This window comes from Cetorhinus maximus, chromosome 9 (assembly GCF_964194155.1).
Source record: "Cetorhinus maximus chromosome 9, sCetMax3.hap1.1, whole genome shotgun sequence".
NCBI classification, from domain to species: Eukaryota; Metazoa; Chordata; class Chondrichthyes; order Lamniformes; family Cetorhinidae; genus Cetorhinus; species Cetorhinus maximus.
This window is the reverse complement of record NC_135887.1, coordinates 75,282,716-75,301,951: the sequence shown is the minus strand read 5'-3', so window position 1 is coordinate 75,301,951 and position 19,236 is coordinate 75,282,716. Positions and strand designations below refer to the sequence as shown.

General features: G+C 44.1%; 1 protein-coding gene across 10 annotated transcripts in view; it reads right to left on the bottom strand.

Moving 5' to 3' along the window:
• Positions 1-19,236, bottom strand: part of dgkza (diacylglycerol kinase, zeta a) — a 562,825-nt gene that overhangs the window by 227,446 nt on the left and 316,143 nt on the right. For all 10 annotated transcript variants that reach the window (XR_013577554.1, XM_078548888.1, XM_078548889.1 and 7 more), the window contains 2 exons: positions 17,274-17,382; positions 5,790-5,885 (listed from right to left, as the gene is read on the bottom strand). Coding sequence is in view for 9 of the 10 variants with exons in the window: in XM_078548888.1 (XP_078405014.1) it covers positions 5,790-5,885; positions 17,274-17,382 (205 nt within the window). In the remaining variant the exon portion in view is untranslated. The remainder of the gene's footprint in view (positions 1-5,789; positions 5,886-17,273; positions 17,383-19,236) is intronic.

The window sequence follows — 19,236 nt, the reverse complement described above, 5'->3', positions numbered from 1 at the left end:
ATTCTTTTGGTTTATATTTATAGAAGTGTATTATCTTCTTTAATTGTATCTTTCTGGAGTATATGGTGTGTGGCTGATGTAGTATTTAGGTCTTTCAGGATAAGTGCGTGAATAAATAATCCTCTTTGCTTAAACCCTCAAAGTCTGCTACTAGTATTTTTTTTATTGACTACACACTAACAGGGGTTTAGAAACACACACATTGAACGAATTGCGGGTTTCAGTTTCTCTCTCCTCCCCTGTCCATAACAACCTGCCTGTGCAACAACAGTTCGCATTTACGTTGCACAATGCCCCCAAGGCATTTCACAGGCCATAATAAAAAAAAAACGTACATTGAGCTAATGCAGGAGATATTCAGATGGGGATCAAATGTTTCATCAAAAAGATGGGTTTTAAGGAGAATCTTAAAGGAGGAGGTGATGGAAAGGCAGAGGAGTTTTGAGAGGGAAGCTAAAGTATGAAGCCCGTCTGGTGAGGCTCAAAAGGGTCGGTACACAAAAGGCCTGAGTCTGCAGAAGAGAGCTCAAGGGTCATTGCCGGACTGGAGGCGGTTAGAGATAGGGAGCAGCAATGGCACAAAGGGATTGATAAATGTGGATTTGGGTAGCAAATGCACTGACATAGGGACAGCGGTGGGTTTTGTTAGAGAGTTGAAATTAGCCAGATTACACAATGCAGGTTGATAGGTGACAGATTAAGTTCAATGTGGAGAAGTGTGAAGTGATGCATTTTGGTAGAAGAACATGGACAGACAATATAAAATAAGGGGTGAAATTTTGAAAGGGGTGCAGGAGCAGAAAGACCTGGGTGTATATGTGCATAGGTCATTGAAGGTGACAGGACAGGTAGAGAGAGCAGTTAATAAAGCATACAGCATCCTGGGATTTATTAATAGGGGCATAGAGTACAAGAGCAAGGAGGTTATGCTGAATTTATATAAGACACTTGTTAGAACTCAGCTGGAGTATCGTGTACAGTTCTGGGTGCCACATTATAGGAAGGACGTGAACACATTGGAGAGAGTGCAGAGGAGGTTTACAAGAATGGTTCCAGGAATGAGAAACTTCAGCTATGAGGATAGATTGGAGAGGTTGGTACTGTTCTCCTTGGAGAGAAGGTGGCTGAGAGGAGATTTCATAGAGATGTTACAAATCATAAAGGGGCTGGACAGAGTAGATAAGTTTTTCCTCTTGTAAAAGGATCAAGAACAAGAGGGCACAGATTTAAAGCGATTTGCAAAAGAAACATATGTGACATGAAAAAAACCTTTTTCACACAGTGAGTAGTTCAGGTTTGGAATGCACTGCCTGGGAGTGTGGTGGAGGCAAGTTCAATCAAGGCAGCCAAGATGATTATTTGAATAGAAACAATGTGCAAGGGTACGGGGTAAAGGCAGGGTAATGGCATTAGGTCATAATGCTCATTTGGAGAGCCAGTGCAGACACGATGGGCCGAATGGACTCCTTCTGTGCCGTTAAAATTGTGATTCTGTGATGTGTGCATGCCCATCAGGGTCCAATGGCTTATTCCCACAACCACAGCAGTCCCAACCCACAAGTCCTGCTAATTTTTTAGAACCAATTACTCCTCCACAATGGCCTCTAACAATTGTTACATTTCCTTCCCTACAGAGAACCTACACTCTCAACACCACCATTTGTAAAACTCAAGTCAGAACACGTATTAAATATTCCTGCTATACCTTCATGTTTCACAATTAAGACTCCTTCTTTCATCCCTGAATGTTTCTAACCTCACATTAACTATCCTTTTACTTTGTATATGCTTATAAAAGCTGTTACAATTTAGATTTATTAGCTTCTTTTCATATTCCCTTCAAATGTTCATCTCCCTGCTGTACTTATATTCCTACACATATCCATATAAATACTGTGGCTGCAAGAGCAGGTCAGAGGTTAGGAATCCTGTGACGAGTAACTCAAATCCCGACTCCCCAAAGCCTGTCCACCATCTACAAGGCACAAGTCAGGAGTGGGTTGGAATACTCCCCACATGTCTGGATAAGTGCAGCTCCCACAACACTCAAGAAGCTCGACACCGTCCAGGACAAAACAGTCCGTTTGATTGGCATCCCATCCACAAACATTCACTCTCTTCACCACTGCACAGTAGCAGCAGTGTGTACCATCTACAAGATGCATTACAGGAACTCACCAAGGCTCCTTAGACAGCATCTTACAAACCCACGACCACTACCATCTAGAAGGACAAGGGCAGCAGACACATGGGAACACCACCACCTGGAAGTTCCCCTCCAAGTCACTCACCATCCTGACTTGGAAATATATCACCGTTCCTTCACTGTCGTTGGGTCAAAATCCTGCAACTCCTCCCCTAACAGCACTGTGGGTGTACCTACACCACATGGACCGCAGCAGTTCAAGAAGGCAGCTCACCACCACTTTCTCAAGGGCAATTAAGGTTGGGCAATAAATGCTGGTCCAGCCAGCGACGCCCACATCCGGTAAACGAATCAAAAAAACTCCCATCACCCAAGCCGCCTTCTTCCACCTCCGTAACATTGTCCATCTCCTCCTTTGCCTCAGCCCATCTGCTGCTGAAACTCTCACCCATGCCTTTGTTACCTCTAGGCTTGACTATTCAAATGCATTCCTAGACTCCCTCCCATTCTCCATACACTTCAGTTCATCCAATTCTCTGCTGCCTGTGTCCTAAGTCACACCAAGTCCTGTTCATCTTGTGCTCGCTGACCTACATTGGCTTCTGGTCCACCAATGGCTCGATTTTAAAATTCTCACACTTGTTTTCAAATCCCTCCATGACCTGGCCCCTCCATATCTCTGGAACCTCCTCCAGCTGCACAAAAATCTCTGCACTCCTCCAATTCTAACATCTTACATATCCCCAATTTCAATCGCTCCATCATTAGTGGCCGTGCCTTCAGCTGCCTAGGCCCTAAGCTCTAGGATTCCCTCACTAAACCCATCCAACCTCCTTTAAGGCATCCCAATTGAAACTTTGATTGATAATGCTCCTGTAACGTGCTATACAGCATCAAAGGTGTTATATAAATGCAAGTTGTGATTTTTTTTTCATATTATTAGCCTAATTTTATCATACTTCCTTTAGATTGCAGTTTAGTCTTTGCTGCACTCCCTGTTTACCTTGTTAATAATTATAATTATTGCTTATGTTGTATTCTATTCATCTCGTATTGGATGATTTCTCACTGTTGACCTGTTTCCCAACTTTTCTATCCACTTAATTTGGGCGTCGTCCCTTTTTATCTCACTGGCATTTGTCTTTTTACAGTCTAATACTCCTACCTTCAAATATTGTGGTCCCCATTGCCCACTTGTCCCTCTCTCACATCAGTTACAGTATATATCCCACTTCATTTCCCACAACTAAATCAAGCAATGGCTCTTCTCTCATTGGATTGGAGTCATACTGATCTAGAAGCAGTCTCGGATGCTTTCTAAAAAATACATTTTCTGTTCTGACCTTATCAATTCCCTTTGCTCTGATCTATCTTGCGATAGTCAAAATCATCCATTATTATTGCCCCATTGATCTTATGTAGTTGCATTGCCTACAGGACACAGCCTATCTCACCTGTTACACGAGAGCCATTCATGTTCAATGAGAATTGCATCATTTTGCTTTTAGTTTCTCAACTCTTATCTATATGGACCCTTGTACAACCCCACAGGATATCCTTACATTCTGGTGCTGTGATAAAACCACTGCAACCCCATCTTCCTGTTTCCCCTCCCTCTCTCCTGAAAATAGTTTAACCGGGAACACTCAAGTCCAAACCTGAGCCATCCTTCCATTATAAGTACTGCAACATATTGTTCCATAGTTATTAATCCTGCCAACTACCCTATTCTTGAACATTTTGTGCATTCACTCAACATCAAATATACACATCCTGACTATTTTGTTTTAAGCCTGGAGCCTCATCTTAATCCTTGATTTCACATTGAATTTTTTTGATTTCTTGTCCCTCTCACTGCCTTTCTCTGCTTAGCAACTTTTCCCCCTATTTCTTACAGTTATTCCAACAGACTTATTAATCCCTCTCACTGTCTCAAACGTAACCTTTTGCCAGCTCCATTTGTTTAACTCCTTCCTTACAGCTTTATTTACCCTGTACAAAGGGCCATTGGTGCCATTTTGGTTCAGATGAATATCATCCCCTCAAGTGTTTCTGACCCAAGTCCCAAATCCACTCCAATACCCTAATAGGTGAACCTTTCCCTTCTGCACTAGCCCCGCAGCCGCACACTGACAATTCAAATCCTTCCCTCCTTCACGTGCCCTGTGCGTGGTATCGGACATAATCTGAAGGCAACGCTCTTCAGTTCTTTTTTTCATCTAATAGAACCATACAACATAAGAGGAGGTCTTTCAGTCCATTGTACATATGCTGGCATTTTGAAAGGCCTATCAATTAAATTCCAATCACCTCGCTTTCTCCATAGCCCTGCAAATCTTTCAGGTAGATCTAATTCCCTTTTGAAAGTTACTATTGAGTCTGGTTTCCTCACCCTTTCAGGTAGTGCATTCCAAATCGTAACAACCCCACTGTGTAAAAATAATTCTCATTTCCCCAGTTACTTTTTTGCCAATTAATTTAAATCTGTTTACCAGCACTCTTGCTAACAGAAATCTTTTACACCTATCTTGTCAAAATATGCTTTAGTTTCAATTGAGTTTAATTGTGTTAAAACAAAATAAGGGATATGAATAAAATATCTTCCTGGGATAACCAACACATGTCTGAATTCAACACCAAACAATCGCAGACATGGGATCTGGCCACTGGAGGGCAGTATTAAGCAATGAGAAAGAGTTAACCCTGGTTTTAAAATCACATAAACATGTCAAGTTCCTTAAAGTTTCAATGTAAATTTGATCATAAGCGATTGCTTTATGACCCCCCCCCCCCACCCCCATCCCACCAAACGGTGTGTCTGTGCGCGCACATAGCTAAACATTTACACCTCCTGGCTTAACTAGGAGTGTACTTTGCTTTAAGAAACTTGCCTGACTGGCCAAGAACCACAGTGCAGCAAACCATGGTTGGGAGCAGTAGGGCAGAAGCAGTTAAAAGCCTGTAGGCGATATGAGTATGTGAAAAGTGAGAGGGGTAAGGAGTTCCATATTTGGCCCTGAGGAAGAATGTGTTAGAGCAGGAGATTGTGCAACGAGTCTTGACTTTAACACAGCGAGGACGTAGAGCAGAGGAAGAGTTTGTGGGGCGGTGTACTTACATCTTTGGAGGAACAAAAGAGAAAAATCCAAAGGAGCACTGACTATAATATTAATTAAAAAAACAGGGAGAGAGCAGGTGATGGAGAAAGAGTCAGAGCGCAGAGATGAGACACTTATTGTTCTCAGAGAATAATACAGTTTGTGTGTGTTTAAACATTTCTGAAAATAGCTCCATTATATGGTGATTTCCCAAATAAAAATTTTATTTAACATTGACAAAGACTCATTTTTATTAAGTAGACTATGAAAGGAGTCCTTAATTGTAAATTCCCATTCAGCTGTGCAGTCATATACCCACTCATTATTTACAGGACTATCATTAGTAGCTAATAGCTAATGAATTGGACAATACTGTCCTATAGTTCTACTGTATATGGGTGCAGTATCTAACGGGCCACCTGAGCTTTCATGGTGCTTCTGAGTGTGTCAGGATCATTTTGCTAAAATATAGGGAGTTTTCACATAGCAGCACATGCACTAATCTCTATGCTATAAACCACTGTCAAACAGCTGCTGATACTCACCAGCATTTTTGCGACACAGTTTTGCTCCCCAGCGTAACAGAAATCTCCCGAAACATTGGTCTCAAACCAGATGTGCTCACCATACTGTGCATTCTCCTAAGAAACATAACACCAGAGGAAACAGATTAGTTCGACGACCAATGAGGACAATCACCAAAAGCCTCCGCACGCTTTATAATGTGCGTTTGGAGATGCCAGCGCTGGGAGGGCACGGGCAGTAAAGTCTGTTACAAATGGTCTCAGGAAGAGAAAGGTCTGCTATAGTTAACATTCTCGATGGCGACCTAGCAGGTATGGGTGGCATTGGGAGAAGGACAGGATCGAGCCTGATTGAAGTCCCCAAAACCTCTTGGTCAAATTGCTTGCTGCCAATCACAGTAAAAGGCACATACCCGATCGGTGACACACAGAGCAATCAAAGAGTCAACTTATTTCAGGATTCATTTTTGTAAGGGTCAAGCTCCCAGCCTCCTTTCCTTTGTCTTCCAGTGACACACATGGAGTGGAGATGATGGTGTCGTGATCAAGTCAATGGACTAGCAAACCAGAAGTTCAGGCTAACGCTCTGGGGACATGGGTTCTAATCCCACCATGGCAGCTGGTGGAATTTAAATTCAGTTAATAAATCTGGAATTAAAAGCTAGTCTGGTTCATTAATGTCCTTTAGGGAAGGAAACCTGCCATCCTTACTTGGCCCAGCCTACAGGTGACTCCAGACCTACAGCAATGTGGTTGACTCTTAACTGCCCTCAGAAATGCTGTGCCAAGCCACTCAGTTCAAGGGCAATTAGGGATGGGCAACAAATGCTGGTCTTGCCAGTGACACCCACATCCCATGAAAGATTTTTTTTTAAAACTATCTGAAGGAGTGGGTTGGTTAATCTGCTCCCAGTTTGTTGCCAATGCTGCTCTGAAACTGGACACAAAGCACAAGGTTCCACTTCTAAAACAGACACCTGCAAAACATGGACACTTACTGACAGTCCCAAATTACTTACATTATAATTAATACAAGCTGCACCTTGAAATCAGGGACACTCGCAAATTATGAACTATAGGCAGCTTGTGAATTACTGAGACAAGTCTGCAACTGAAACCACCAGACAGAGCGAGGAGGTAGCGGGCGGGCGGGGGGAGGAGAAAAGAGAGAGAGAGAGAGAGAGAGACCAAAATAAAATCATGCTTTTGTGTAGCGAGAGGCTTTTCTAAAATCCAACTTTCATAGCGGCAAAGAACCTGCTTCAGCTTGTGGATTGAATGCTGACGGAGCTCTATGCCGGGGGCAGAGGGGCTTCTCTACACCTATGGAGTGGCGGGGGGGGGCTTGCAGGTGGAGGTGGGGCCCATTATTCATCCCTTCCTAAATGAAAAAGGGTCCAAGAATGATAATGAACCGAGAAACCCAGTAAACAGAAAATAGAACTGAATTCACATTCTGCTGACTGGGCTCCAAATTCAGCATGGTCCCTGGTAAGAGAGTTCCAAAGGAGGAACCCTGCAGAAGATACAGTCTGTCAGGGTATTTGGCTCACCCAGTTTACTGTACCATTTTGAACATATGCACCTGCACTGTAGTCCCTCAGGTGTCCCTATAATTTAACAGTTAGGAACAAAGGAACAGAAATTGTCCTGTCATTCAATGAGAGCATGGCTGACCTGTAACCTCATTCCATATAACTGGCCTTATCCCATATCCCTAAATACCTTTGGCTAACAAAAGCTGTCAGTCACAGATTTAAGATTAACAGCTGGTCTAGCACAAATTGGCATTCGTGGAAGAAAGTTCTAAACTTCTACTACCCTTTTGAATACAGAAATGTTTCCTAACTTCACTCCTGAAAGGTTTGGCTCCAATTTTTAGGCTATATCCCCTCGTCTTAGATTCCTGAGCTAGCAGAATTTCCACCTCATCTGTTCCATATCATCTGAAAAACTTGGGATCAAACCACACCTTAATCTTCTGAATTCCAGGGACTATAAATCAAGTTTCTTTAATCTATCCTTATAATATAACCTTTAAAACCCAGACATTAATATGGTAAATCTGTGCTGCACTCCCTTCAAAGTTAATATATTCTTCCTAAGGTGTGGTGCCCAGAATTGCTCTCAGTAACTCCAGGTGCAGTTTGGCCAGGGCTTTGTATAGCTGAAGCATGGCTTCTAACCCCCGCGTATTCGAGTCCTCAAGATATAAAGGCCAGCATCTTCCATTAGCCTTTTTGAATATTTTTCTGTACCAAGGTCTCTTTGGACCACCACTATTTCTAGCTTTGCACCAATTAGAAAGTACCCTGTTTTATCCTTTTCAGGTTTAATGTGCATGAGGTCACATTTGCCTACCTTGAAATCCATTTGCAACAACTTTTCCCATTCACTAAATCTGTCATTATCTCTTTGCAATTTTGTGTTTCTGGCTACAGAGTTTAAAATGCTGCCTATTTTTGTGTCATCGGCAAATTTAGAAATGTGGCTTTCTATCCCATCGTCTAATTTGTTAATAAACAGTGAATAGTTGAGGCCCCAACACAGATCCTTGTAAGACACCATTAGTCACATCCTGCTCACTACCTGTCCATTTTCCCTAATCTCTGCCTCCTGCCACTCAGCCAACCTCCTAACCAGGATAATAATTTGTCTTCCATTCCATGAATTTCAGCTTTAGATAACTGCCTCTTATGAGACACACTATCAAATACCTTCGGAAAGTCCTTATAAATACCATTCATAGATATTCCCTTGTCCACTACTTTAGTCATCTCTTCAAAAGATTCCCTGAGGTTTCAGACAGAACCTGCCCCTTTACAAATCTATGCTGATTCTCCCTGATCAGCAGCAAACTATTAAGGCATTAAGTCACTCTATCCTTAACTGTAGACTTTAGTAATTCCTGACAGTTGATGTTAGGCCTGTAATTTCTCAAACTCACTGCATCACCTTTTTAAAATAGGGTCGGGACTTGGGAAATTTTCCAATCTAAAAATTGGTTTTTGAATTGAGAGAACGTTGCAAGATTATAGTCAGGGCATCTGCATGTTCACACCCACTTCTTTTAAAACCTGGGGGAGTTCATCTGGTATTGGGACTTCATTACCTTATAGTGCCATTATTTTCTTCATTACTGTTATTTGATTACTGAATGAGGGGCCTGGAAACAGGAGAAGTACCAGGGCTCATGATTTCTCTCCCTGTCTAGCTCAAAGAAAGATGGTTGCGGTTGTTGGAAGTCAATCATCTCAGCTTCAGGACATCACTGCAGGAGTTCCTCAGGTAAGTGTCCTCCGCTCAACCATCTTCAACTCCTTCATCAATGACCTTCCTTCCATCATAAGGTCAGAAGTGGGGATGTTCACTAATGATTGCACAATGTTCAGCATCATTCGCAACTCCTCAGATAGTGAAGCAGTCCATGTCCAAATGCAGCAAGATCTGGACAATATCCAGGCTTGGGCTGACAAGTGGCAAGTAACATTCACGATACACAAGTGCCAGGGAATGACCATCTCCAACAAGAGAGAATACAACCATCGCCCCTTGACATTCAATGGCGTTACCATCACCGAATCCCCTAATATCATCATCCGGGGATTACCATTGACCAGAAACTGAACTGGACTAGCCATATAAACACTGCAGCTACAAGAGCAGGTCAGAGGCTAGGAATCCTGTGGCAAGAACTCACATCCTGACTCCTCAAAGTCTGTCCACCATCTACAAGGCACAAGTCAGAAGTGTGATGGAATACTCCCCACTTGCCTGGATGAGTGCAGCTCCCACAACACTCAAGAAGCTTGACACCATCCAGAACAAAGCAGCCCACTTGATTGGCACCACATCCACAAACATTCACTCCCTCCATCACCGATGCACAGTGGTAGCAGTGTGTACACTGCAAGGTGCACTGCAGGAATTCAGCAAGGCTCCTTAGATAGCACTTTCTTGGGGAGACAGTGACGTAGTTCTATTATCACTAATTAGTATTCCAGGGACCCAGCGTAATGCTCTGGGGGCCCTGAGTTCGAATCCCACCATGGTGGAATTTGAATTCAATACAAGCCTGGAATTAAAAGTCCAATGATGGCCATGAAATCATTGTCAATTTATGTAAAAACCCATCTGGTTCACTAATGTCCTTTGGTGAAAGAAATCTGTCGGCCTTACCTGGTCTGGCCTACATGTGACTCCAGACCCACAGCAATGTGGTTGACTCTTAAATATCCTCTGAAATGGTCTAGCAAGTCACTCAGTTGTATCAAATTGCTAAAAACAACTTAATAAGGAATGACACCAGACAGACCACCGGCATTGACCTAGGCACCAGAAACAACAACAGCAATCTCAGCTCTGTCGACCCTGCAAAGTCCTCCTTACTAACATCTGGACACTAGTGCCAAAATTGGGAGAGCTGTCTCACAGACTAGTCAAGCATCAACTTGGCATAGTCATCCTCATGGAATCATACCTTACAGATAATGTCCCAAACTCTGCCATCACCATACTCGGGTATGTCCCGTCCCACCGGCAAGACAGACCCAGCAGAGATAGAGGCACAGTGGTATACAGGTCAGGAAGAAGTTGCCCTGGGAGTCTTCAACATCGACTCCAGACCCCTTGAAATCTCATGGCACCAGGTCAAACATGGGCAAGGAAACCTCCTGATCACTGCGTACCATCGCCCTCAACTGATCAATCAGTGCTCCTCCACTTGCCACTGAGGGTGGCAAGGGCACAGATGTAATCTGGGTGGGGGACTTCAATGTCCATCACCAAGAGTGGGTCAGTAGCACCACTGCAGACTGGGTCTGCAATAGGTGATGAGGGAACCAAGAGGGAAAAACATAGCTGACCTCATCCTCACCAACCTGCCTGCCGCAGACACATCTGTCCATGACAGTATCGTTAAGAGTGACCACCGCATAGTTGTTGTGGAGACCAAGTCCCGTCTTCACATTGAGGATACCCTCCATCATGTTGTGTGGCATTTACCATGCTAAATGGGGAAGATTTCGAACAGATCTAGCAACTCAAGACTGGGCATCCATGAGGTGCTGTGGGCCATCAGCAGCAGCAGAATTGTACTCAAACACAATCTGTAACCTCATGGCCCGGCATATCCTCCGCTCTACCATAGCCATCAAGCCAGGGAATCAACCCTGGTTCAATGAAGAGTGCAGGAGGGCATGCCAGGGGCAGCACCAGGCATACCTAAAAATGAGGTATCAACCTGGTGAAGGTATAACACAGGACTACTTGCATGCCAAACAGCATAAGCAGCAAGTGATAGACAGAGTTAAGCAATTTCACAACCAACAATCAGATGTAAACTCTGCAGTCCTGCCACATCCCGTCATGAATGGCTGTCTGCAACAAGAGAGAATCTAACCATGGTCCCTTGACGTTCAATGGCATTACCATCACTGAATCCCCTACTATCAACATCCTGGGGGTTATCATTGACCAGAAACTGTACTAGAATAGCCATATAAATACTGTGGCTACAAGAGCAGGTCAGAAACTAGGAATCCTGCGGCGAGTAACTCACCTCCTGACTCCCCAAAGCCTGTCCACCATCTACAAGGCACAAGTCAGGAGTGTGATGGAATAGTCTCCACTTGCCTGGATGAGCGCAGCTCCCACAACACTCTAGAAGCTTGACACCGTCCAGGACAAAGCAGCCCACTTGACTGGCATCCCATCCACAAACATTCACTCACTCCACCACCGACGCACAGTAGCAGCAGTGTGTACCATATACAAGATGCACTGCGGGAACTCACCAAGGCTCCTTAGACAGCACCTTCCAAACCCATGACCACTCCCAACTAGAAGGACAAGGGCAGCAGATAAATGCCGCCACCTGGAAGTTCCCCTCCAAGTCACACACCATCCTGACTTGGAAATATATCGCCGTTCCTTCACTGTCGCTGGGTCAAAATCCTGGAACTCCCTCCCTAACAGCACTGTGGGTGTACCTACACCACATGGACTGCAGTGGTTCAAAAAGGCAGCTCACCACCACCTTCTCAAGAGCAATTAGGGATGGGCAATCAACACCGGCCTAGCCCCATGAACGAATAAAAAAGATTTGCTTATGTAATTTTTGATGAGCTCCCAACCCTGATTCTGTATTAATTTCCTTGCGGTGTCTTGCACACTGACCACTTCCTCCACTATAAATACTGGTGCAAAGTAGTTACTCAACAAGTCCACTATTGCTTTATTTTCATTGGCAATATCACTGTTACCAGCTTTCAAGGGCCCCATACAATACTCTTGAGCAGTCTTTTTTCTAAATATCATTGTAAACTCATTTGGTTGATTTTGAAATCCCTTTTAAGTTTCTTTTCATTCTTCTTTGTAGCTCTTACTATCTGTTTTGTCACTGTATTTTGGCAGAGTTGGATTAACCCCACGCCCAATGCAGTGGCAAAGCTCCACTGGTTTAAACAATAACTCTACATTCGTGTAACATTCCTCGTGTAACGTTATGATTGAACACTTCTTACAGGGCACAAGATTCTGGGAGCAGAGGAGGAACTTCAGGGGGTAGGAGAGGCGGAAGGTACAGTCAGACACAGTGGTCATAAGGAAACCTTTGAAAGCACAGAGATAGAGACAGACAGCAAGGAGGAAGGATAAGGAAAAAATTCCACAAGAGAGGAAAGGAGACTGAAAGGATTTAGACCAGCCTCTGATGATGGGAGTGGAAGGGGTAGAGAAAAAGCAATAACCTAGAGTCAGAGGAAGAAAGGGTGGGCCTGGAGAGGACTGCTCAGATAGAGTGCACAGAGGTCTTTGAGTCTGTATATAGTGGGAGCAGACGGCCGGTTAGCTCAGTTGGCTAGGTGAGGAGCATGTGGTTCAGAATAGCGCCAACAGCATGGGTTTCCTTCCTGCTCTGGCTGAGGTCGACCTGCCTTCTTGTCCTGCCCCTGTGAGTGGGAGGCAATGGCAAACCACAACTGCCAAAAAAAATTGCTAAGAAAATGCCACAGGATAAAGCACCAGCCGGCAATGATCAATGAATTTGCCTTCAGGCAAAGCATACAAGAACATACCAAACCAGACCACAGCGCAGCACAGAAGGAGGTTTGGTACAGTGGGATTGTTTACAATGGGATGGGGTTTGGTACAGTGGGATTGTCTACAATGGGAATGGGGTTTGGTACAGTGGGATTGTTTACAATGGGATGGGGTTTGGTAAAGTGGGATTGTTTACAATGGGATGGGGTTTGGTACAGTGGGATTGTTTACAATGGGATGGGGTTTGGTACTGTGGGATTGTTTACAATGGGATGGGGTTTGGTACAGTGGGATTGTTTACAATGGGATGGGGTTTGGTACAGTGGGATTGTTTACAATGGGATGGGGTTTGGTGCAGTGGGATTGTTTACAATGGGATGGGGTTTGGTGCAGGGATTGTTTACAATGGGATGGGGTTTGGTGCAGGGATTGTTTACAATGGGATGGGGTTTGGTGCAGTGGGATTGTTTACAATGGGATGGGGTTTGGTGCAGTGGGATTGTTTACAATGGGATGGGGTTTGGTGCAGTGGGATTGTTTACAATGGGATGGGGTTTGGTGCAGTGGGATTGTTTACAGTGGGATGTGGTTTGGTACAGTGGGATTGTTTACGGTGGGATTGTTTACGGTGGGATTGTTTACGGTGGGATGGGGTTTGGTACAGTATTTTTTTACTCATTCACAGGATGTGGGCTTCGCTGGCTGGGTCAGCATTTATTGCCCATCCCTAGTTGCCCTTGAGAAGGTGGTGGTGAGCTGCCTTCTTGAACCGCTGCAGTACATGTGGTGTAGGTACACCCACGGTGCTGTTAGGAAGAGTGTTCCTGGATTTTGACCCAGCGACAGTGAAGGAACGGCGATATATCTCCAAGCAATCCCAACAGCAGGATTGTTTACAATGTGATGGGGTTTGATACAGTGGGTTCAGGTTTGTTTCTCATTCATTCCCAAATTCCAAACACAAGGAAACTGTGGGCAGAACAGTCAAGATGAGGAACATTTTTTATATCAAATTAAATAAAACAAAGGGTCATATAGGGTGAGGCATGGTAATTGTAATTCTACATTCTACACATCTGAACAATTCCCCACCATTCAACATTACCCATCATTCTCCAGATTAGAACATAGGCCAGTAACCCGCTTCCAGTGGCACTATGAGGACCACAACAGCCTTCCCTGTCCTCCCTACAGAGTGAGACATGCACTTTACCAACTACCTCATATCTTGTATGGCAAAACAGAAGATGGTGAAACTTGCTAAGAGGGCAAAATTCCAGAGGTATACACGTCCCACCATTATGACATCAGGCTGGGTTTTCCCATGATCCTCAGGACTCCGACGTTGCACTCAATTCAGGTCAAAAATCCACCATGCATATCAGGACATCAGACACCATTTCCAACTGCCCCATCCCATTAAGAATAGCAGGCAGACCAGGGAGGCCCAATCAGTGACATCTGGATGGCATCCTGACTGGGAAAGGTGGATGCTGTCGATGCAGGTAGGAAAACATGAGGGCACCTCAAGATGGAGATGCCCTCTGAGGAATTCTAAAAAAGGTGTGGCCGCAGCTGCTTTCTGGCTGCCATTGTGGCGGGGGAACCACTTGATAGGTTGGCCTGTGATCATGGTTGTGACCCTCGGGAACCCACGGTTAAGCGGGTTGGTGGGGGGGGGGTGGTTTAATGGAGGCACAATAGCTTCTGGGCCTCCACCCATACCCCACTGGGAGCTGCCTCTAGGCAATGTCTGGGCTTGGCCTCAGCAGGTGGCCCACCCACACAGTCAGGAAGGTCCTGGGTGTGTCACCAATTTGCCCCCAACTGGGCACTTAGGTAACTCTGATAAGTTACCAAGAGGGTAGCCAGTTCCAGTCACACCCCTCCTCCGTCAATGATCACTTGGAGGCAGGGTCGCGTTGGGGAGCCATTCTAATTTCACTCCTGGTCCTGCCTCCAAACCCATCTCTGCAAGAGCAGACAAACTCAGCCCATTGTTCGTGGATAAGTATAAATGCTGCACCACACTGCCCATCAGTGTACTTGAACAGCTCAGATATGGAGAAGCAGCTCAACCCAATCCGGGCAGACATCTAGCTGAAGTGATGCATCAGAGATGCCAAGAGAAACTGGGTGGCATCAGTTTTATAGGTGCGAAGATGGGATTATTTTTAAATAATTATTTTGGAAGGATGTTTGAGTGAATTAAAAGCACGCTCTGTGTTAAACCAAGCAATATCTAGATTAGTCATAGGTCATTAAATTGACTTTCACCATTGACTTAGAGATCCATTGTTCATTATATGCAAATAGACACAAAAAAGCATGCGCTTTAGTGAACTGGAGTTTGTGGAGGTGATGAACAGAAGTTCCATTCACCTTGGTTCCTCTCTGAACATTTGTCCTCATGGAGCTCTGTCATGAGATAAGTAACAGCGATAATTGTAAGCTATAGGCTGAAACTTGCGATGTGTGCCGACCACAAAATTTAACTAGTGCTTTTAGTGAAACCAGGAGGAACTAAGTTGTTTACATTTCTGATCACTATATCCGGAAAGGCTTCAAACTACTCACATTCTAACTTGAATCGTGACCTTCGGAGTCGGGATTAAAATGCAAACTGACTTTGTCCAATTCCCAATAATTTCTGACAAAACTGCAGTGATAAACATGTTTTAATCTCTGTGTGAAGTGACAGTGCAGCAGTGCAGGGGGCAGGAGGTAGATTGATGTTAGGAAGGTTCTCAAAATATAGAGGACTCAACCAGGATGTGAAAAAGAAAGTAAGAACTTGCATTTATATAGCTCCTTTCACAATCTCAGGGCATCCCAAAGAGCTTTACAGCCAATTAAGTGCTTTTAGAATTGTAATTGCTGTTGTAATGTAGGAAATGCAGCACACAATTTCCACACATCAAGCTCCCCTTCAAACAGAAATGAGTTAAGGAATCAGAAAATATATTTTAGTAATAATAGGTGGGAGGTAAATATTGCCAGGACACTAGGGAAAACACCCCTGCTCTTCTTCGAATAATGCCACGGAATATCAAGATTATGTTTACATCAATCTCAGAGGGCTGATAGAGCCCAGGTTTAAGGTGCCTCAGACAGTGCAGCACTACCTCAGTACTGCACTAGAGCACAGAATCCAGGTTAACACTCAAATCCCTAGCGTGGGTCTCGAAACGACAAGCTTGAATCAGAGGCAACAGTGCTACCCAACTGAGCCGCAGACAATACACAACAGTGGAAACCAATACATCTGTTCCCACCCTCGGTCCTCAACCCTGACTCCAGGTGCAGTTTTGTTCCAGGGCAGAGCATAGAGAACCGTTGAGACAAGCCTTCAGCTCTGCTGTCCTGGCACTAATACCCGCAATGATAGGACCACTGAAACACTGATATTCTTACCATAGTTCTACAGCGTGATCTTAGCCAAAAGGCATCAGTCTCCTTAAGGAAGATGAATAAATTAGACAGATGTTTTGAATACGGCATTTTTTTAAAAATTGCTTTACAAATATAAAAAAAAAATCCCCTGCTTTCTCAGGAGAGGAAACTCTAACCTCAAACTGATGCAACCCCCAGTACAGCGAATGAGACATGGCTTCCTGCTGGCCTCTGATTAATAAAGATAAATCTAAAAATAGATTCTAATTAATAAAATAACGTGTTTGCACTATCCAAGCCAAACAAATGCCTGTAACCAATCCCGAGGAATCATCAGATTAGTTCAGAGTGGCAGCATGACACCCAGGAATGTACACTCAATCTGGAACTATTGTGTGTCTCACTTGCCAACCAACCCCCTCCCACAAACCACCAATAAAACCTGGCTTTGCTATTGGGTTAACATTTAAAAGGCTCATCATTTCACCAGAAACTATTAAGTTGGCACTGACATCCCAGAGTGAATATCTTCAGATTTAGCGTAAACAACAGGAATCTGAATTATAAAATTCAAAGCATTTGGGCACCTGGGATTATTTACAGTGGGATGGGGTTTGGTACAGTGGGATTGTTTACAATGGGATTGGGTTGGTACAGTGGGATTGTTTACAATGGGATGGGGTTTGGTACAGTGGGATTGTTTACAATGGGATGGGGTTTGGTACAGTGGGATTGTTTACAATGGGATGGGGTTTGGTACAGTGGGATTGTTTACAATGGGATGGGGTTTGGTACAGTGGGATTGTTTACAATGGGATGGGGTTTGGTACAGTGGGATTGTTTACAATGGGATGGGGTTTGGTACAGTAGGATTGTTTACAATGGGATGGGGTTTGGTACAGTGGGATTGTTTACAATGGGATGGGGTTTGGTACAGTGGGATTGTTTACAGTGGGATGGGGTTTGGTACAGTGGGATTGTTTACAGTGGGATGGGGTTTGGTACAGTGGGATTGTTTACAATGGGGGTGAATGGATTGCATTTAGTCTGTTGGAATTACCACATACTCACCGTCCAATCTACTGTGCTACGTACTTCCCGATCTGAATCCTGCCGAAGAGCAAGCTGCGGGTTCGGCTGAGGCACCAGGTGCTGGAGTCCAGATTTAGCGATGGCTTTTCTGAAATAAATCAGAGAAGAGTGTTTTTCCTTGGGTTCATTTTCTCATCTTTTACTTAAACAATGTACATCCTCTTCTCAAAAGCCGCAGCGTAACACAACAACAACGTTATAATGGTTACAAGTGCAACACCACTTAACTCAACAAGTAACTCTCTCAAGCTTTGTGTCAGTCAGTCATTGTTTGTAACAACACTAGGCTTTGCCATAATCTCAGATTTAACAGACGCCAGCGATGACTTTACCCTCATTCACAGGGCTGCAAATAATGGAATAGAGTGAAATTCTGGTTTCACACTCCTCCATGATTGACTTCAAAGGGGATTCAAATCAAATAGGTTATAAAAAGCAGCTTTGCATCTAATCCCATCAGTTTCCAAATGAGCAGGTTATGTTAAAATTACATCCAACGTGTACTTTTATTGCCAATAGAGAAACTGTCTCAGGGCCTCTCCGGTATCCAGATATGGGCCAAACAAGTGGAACAGCTCAATACTCCCCCAAGCTCTTTATTCCTATTCCCACTTTTTGAAAGACTTCAATCACACGGATCGATTTCAACACTTTAAGCACAATAGGGGGCAGATGTTGTGAATTAGACACTAGGGTGGTCTTCACAGGTATGGAAGCAAATGCTTTGTTCCTGATGGGTGCATAATTCCCCCCTGATTAAGTGTTGTTCTGAGTATCACATATACCCTTCTCGTGCCACACCCAGTTCTTTGGCTCAGGTGCTGAACTGGGAAGTATTGCCAGCACAGGTAACAGGGCTCTTCAGTAACAAGTACTGGGCAAATTCTTAATTCCAGCAATAAAATGGATGTTGGATGCTTGGATCAGGAATCTGCAGGAAAGCAATCACAATACCTGCCAGAACGGCAACCTACATCCAAAGGGGTATCACTTTCAGGTAATACTCTTCAGAGAATAGGCACGCCTTGTACACATCACTGAAGAAAGGCACACAGCACATTATGTAGCCAACAAAAGAGCGCACAATATTCTGTGCACATTATCAATAGAATGGGATATGGGATGTGTACCTCCTACATTTTATAAGTATGTGCACACATTTGGCATGCCGTGCCACACGTGTATTATCATACCTGGTTTGACACAGAACATGGTAAACATGAAGAACACTCTTAACATAGGAATACAGCACTTCTCATATATTAAAAGTGCCAAGATACTGTACATATACTATAAACCACAAAAAAGGTGGAAAAGGACAGTGTTTTCACTGCCACTTAAGTAAGTTTAAAGATCATTAGAAAATCCCTGAAGATGTCTCAGAATTTTTGCTTGATTGCTCTCTCCCACAGAACCTGGCATTACAAATCCCCAAACTCAACAAACATGAGCCTTAGGGAGCTGTGATTGCTTCCTTCCTGATATTGATGCGAGTAGCATCCTGCTCTTGAATCACATCAAGAGCTTTACTTACTGGGGGAAGCTCTATTATTAAATGCACTTCCACATATACCTCTAGCACAGACAACAAGAAAACTTCTGCTAGAATGGCATGCAGCCTTGCTGAGCTCTGAGAAGGCATTGGAGAGAAGTGACGAGACCCATCAAATGAAAGATGGGCAAGAAGGGGAATGTTTGAGAAATAAGGAGATAATACTCCAGGAAATTGCCCATGGGGCACCCAATTGCGCAAGAACAGCAGGGGAAATAAACGGGTCTAATTCTAACATCCCACCATTCCAAGAGTGGGCCGGTGTTTGGGGAGGTGGGGGTGGGGGGGGAGACAAATCACTCCATGGATTAATATAACTGTCACAATCTCACCTTGGCATTTTCTTACGCAGAGGTCAGGTTATCATCCCAGAAGGTTGTGCTGCTAAAG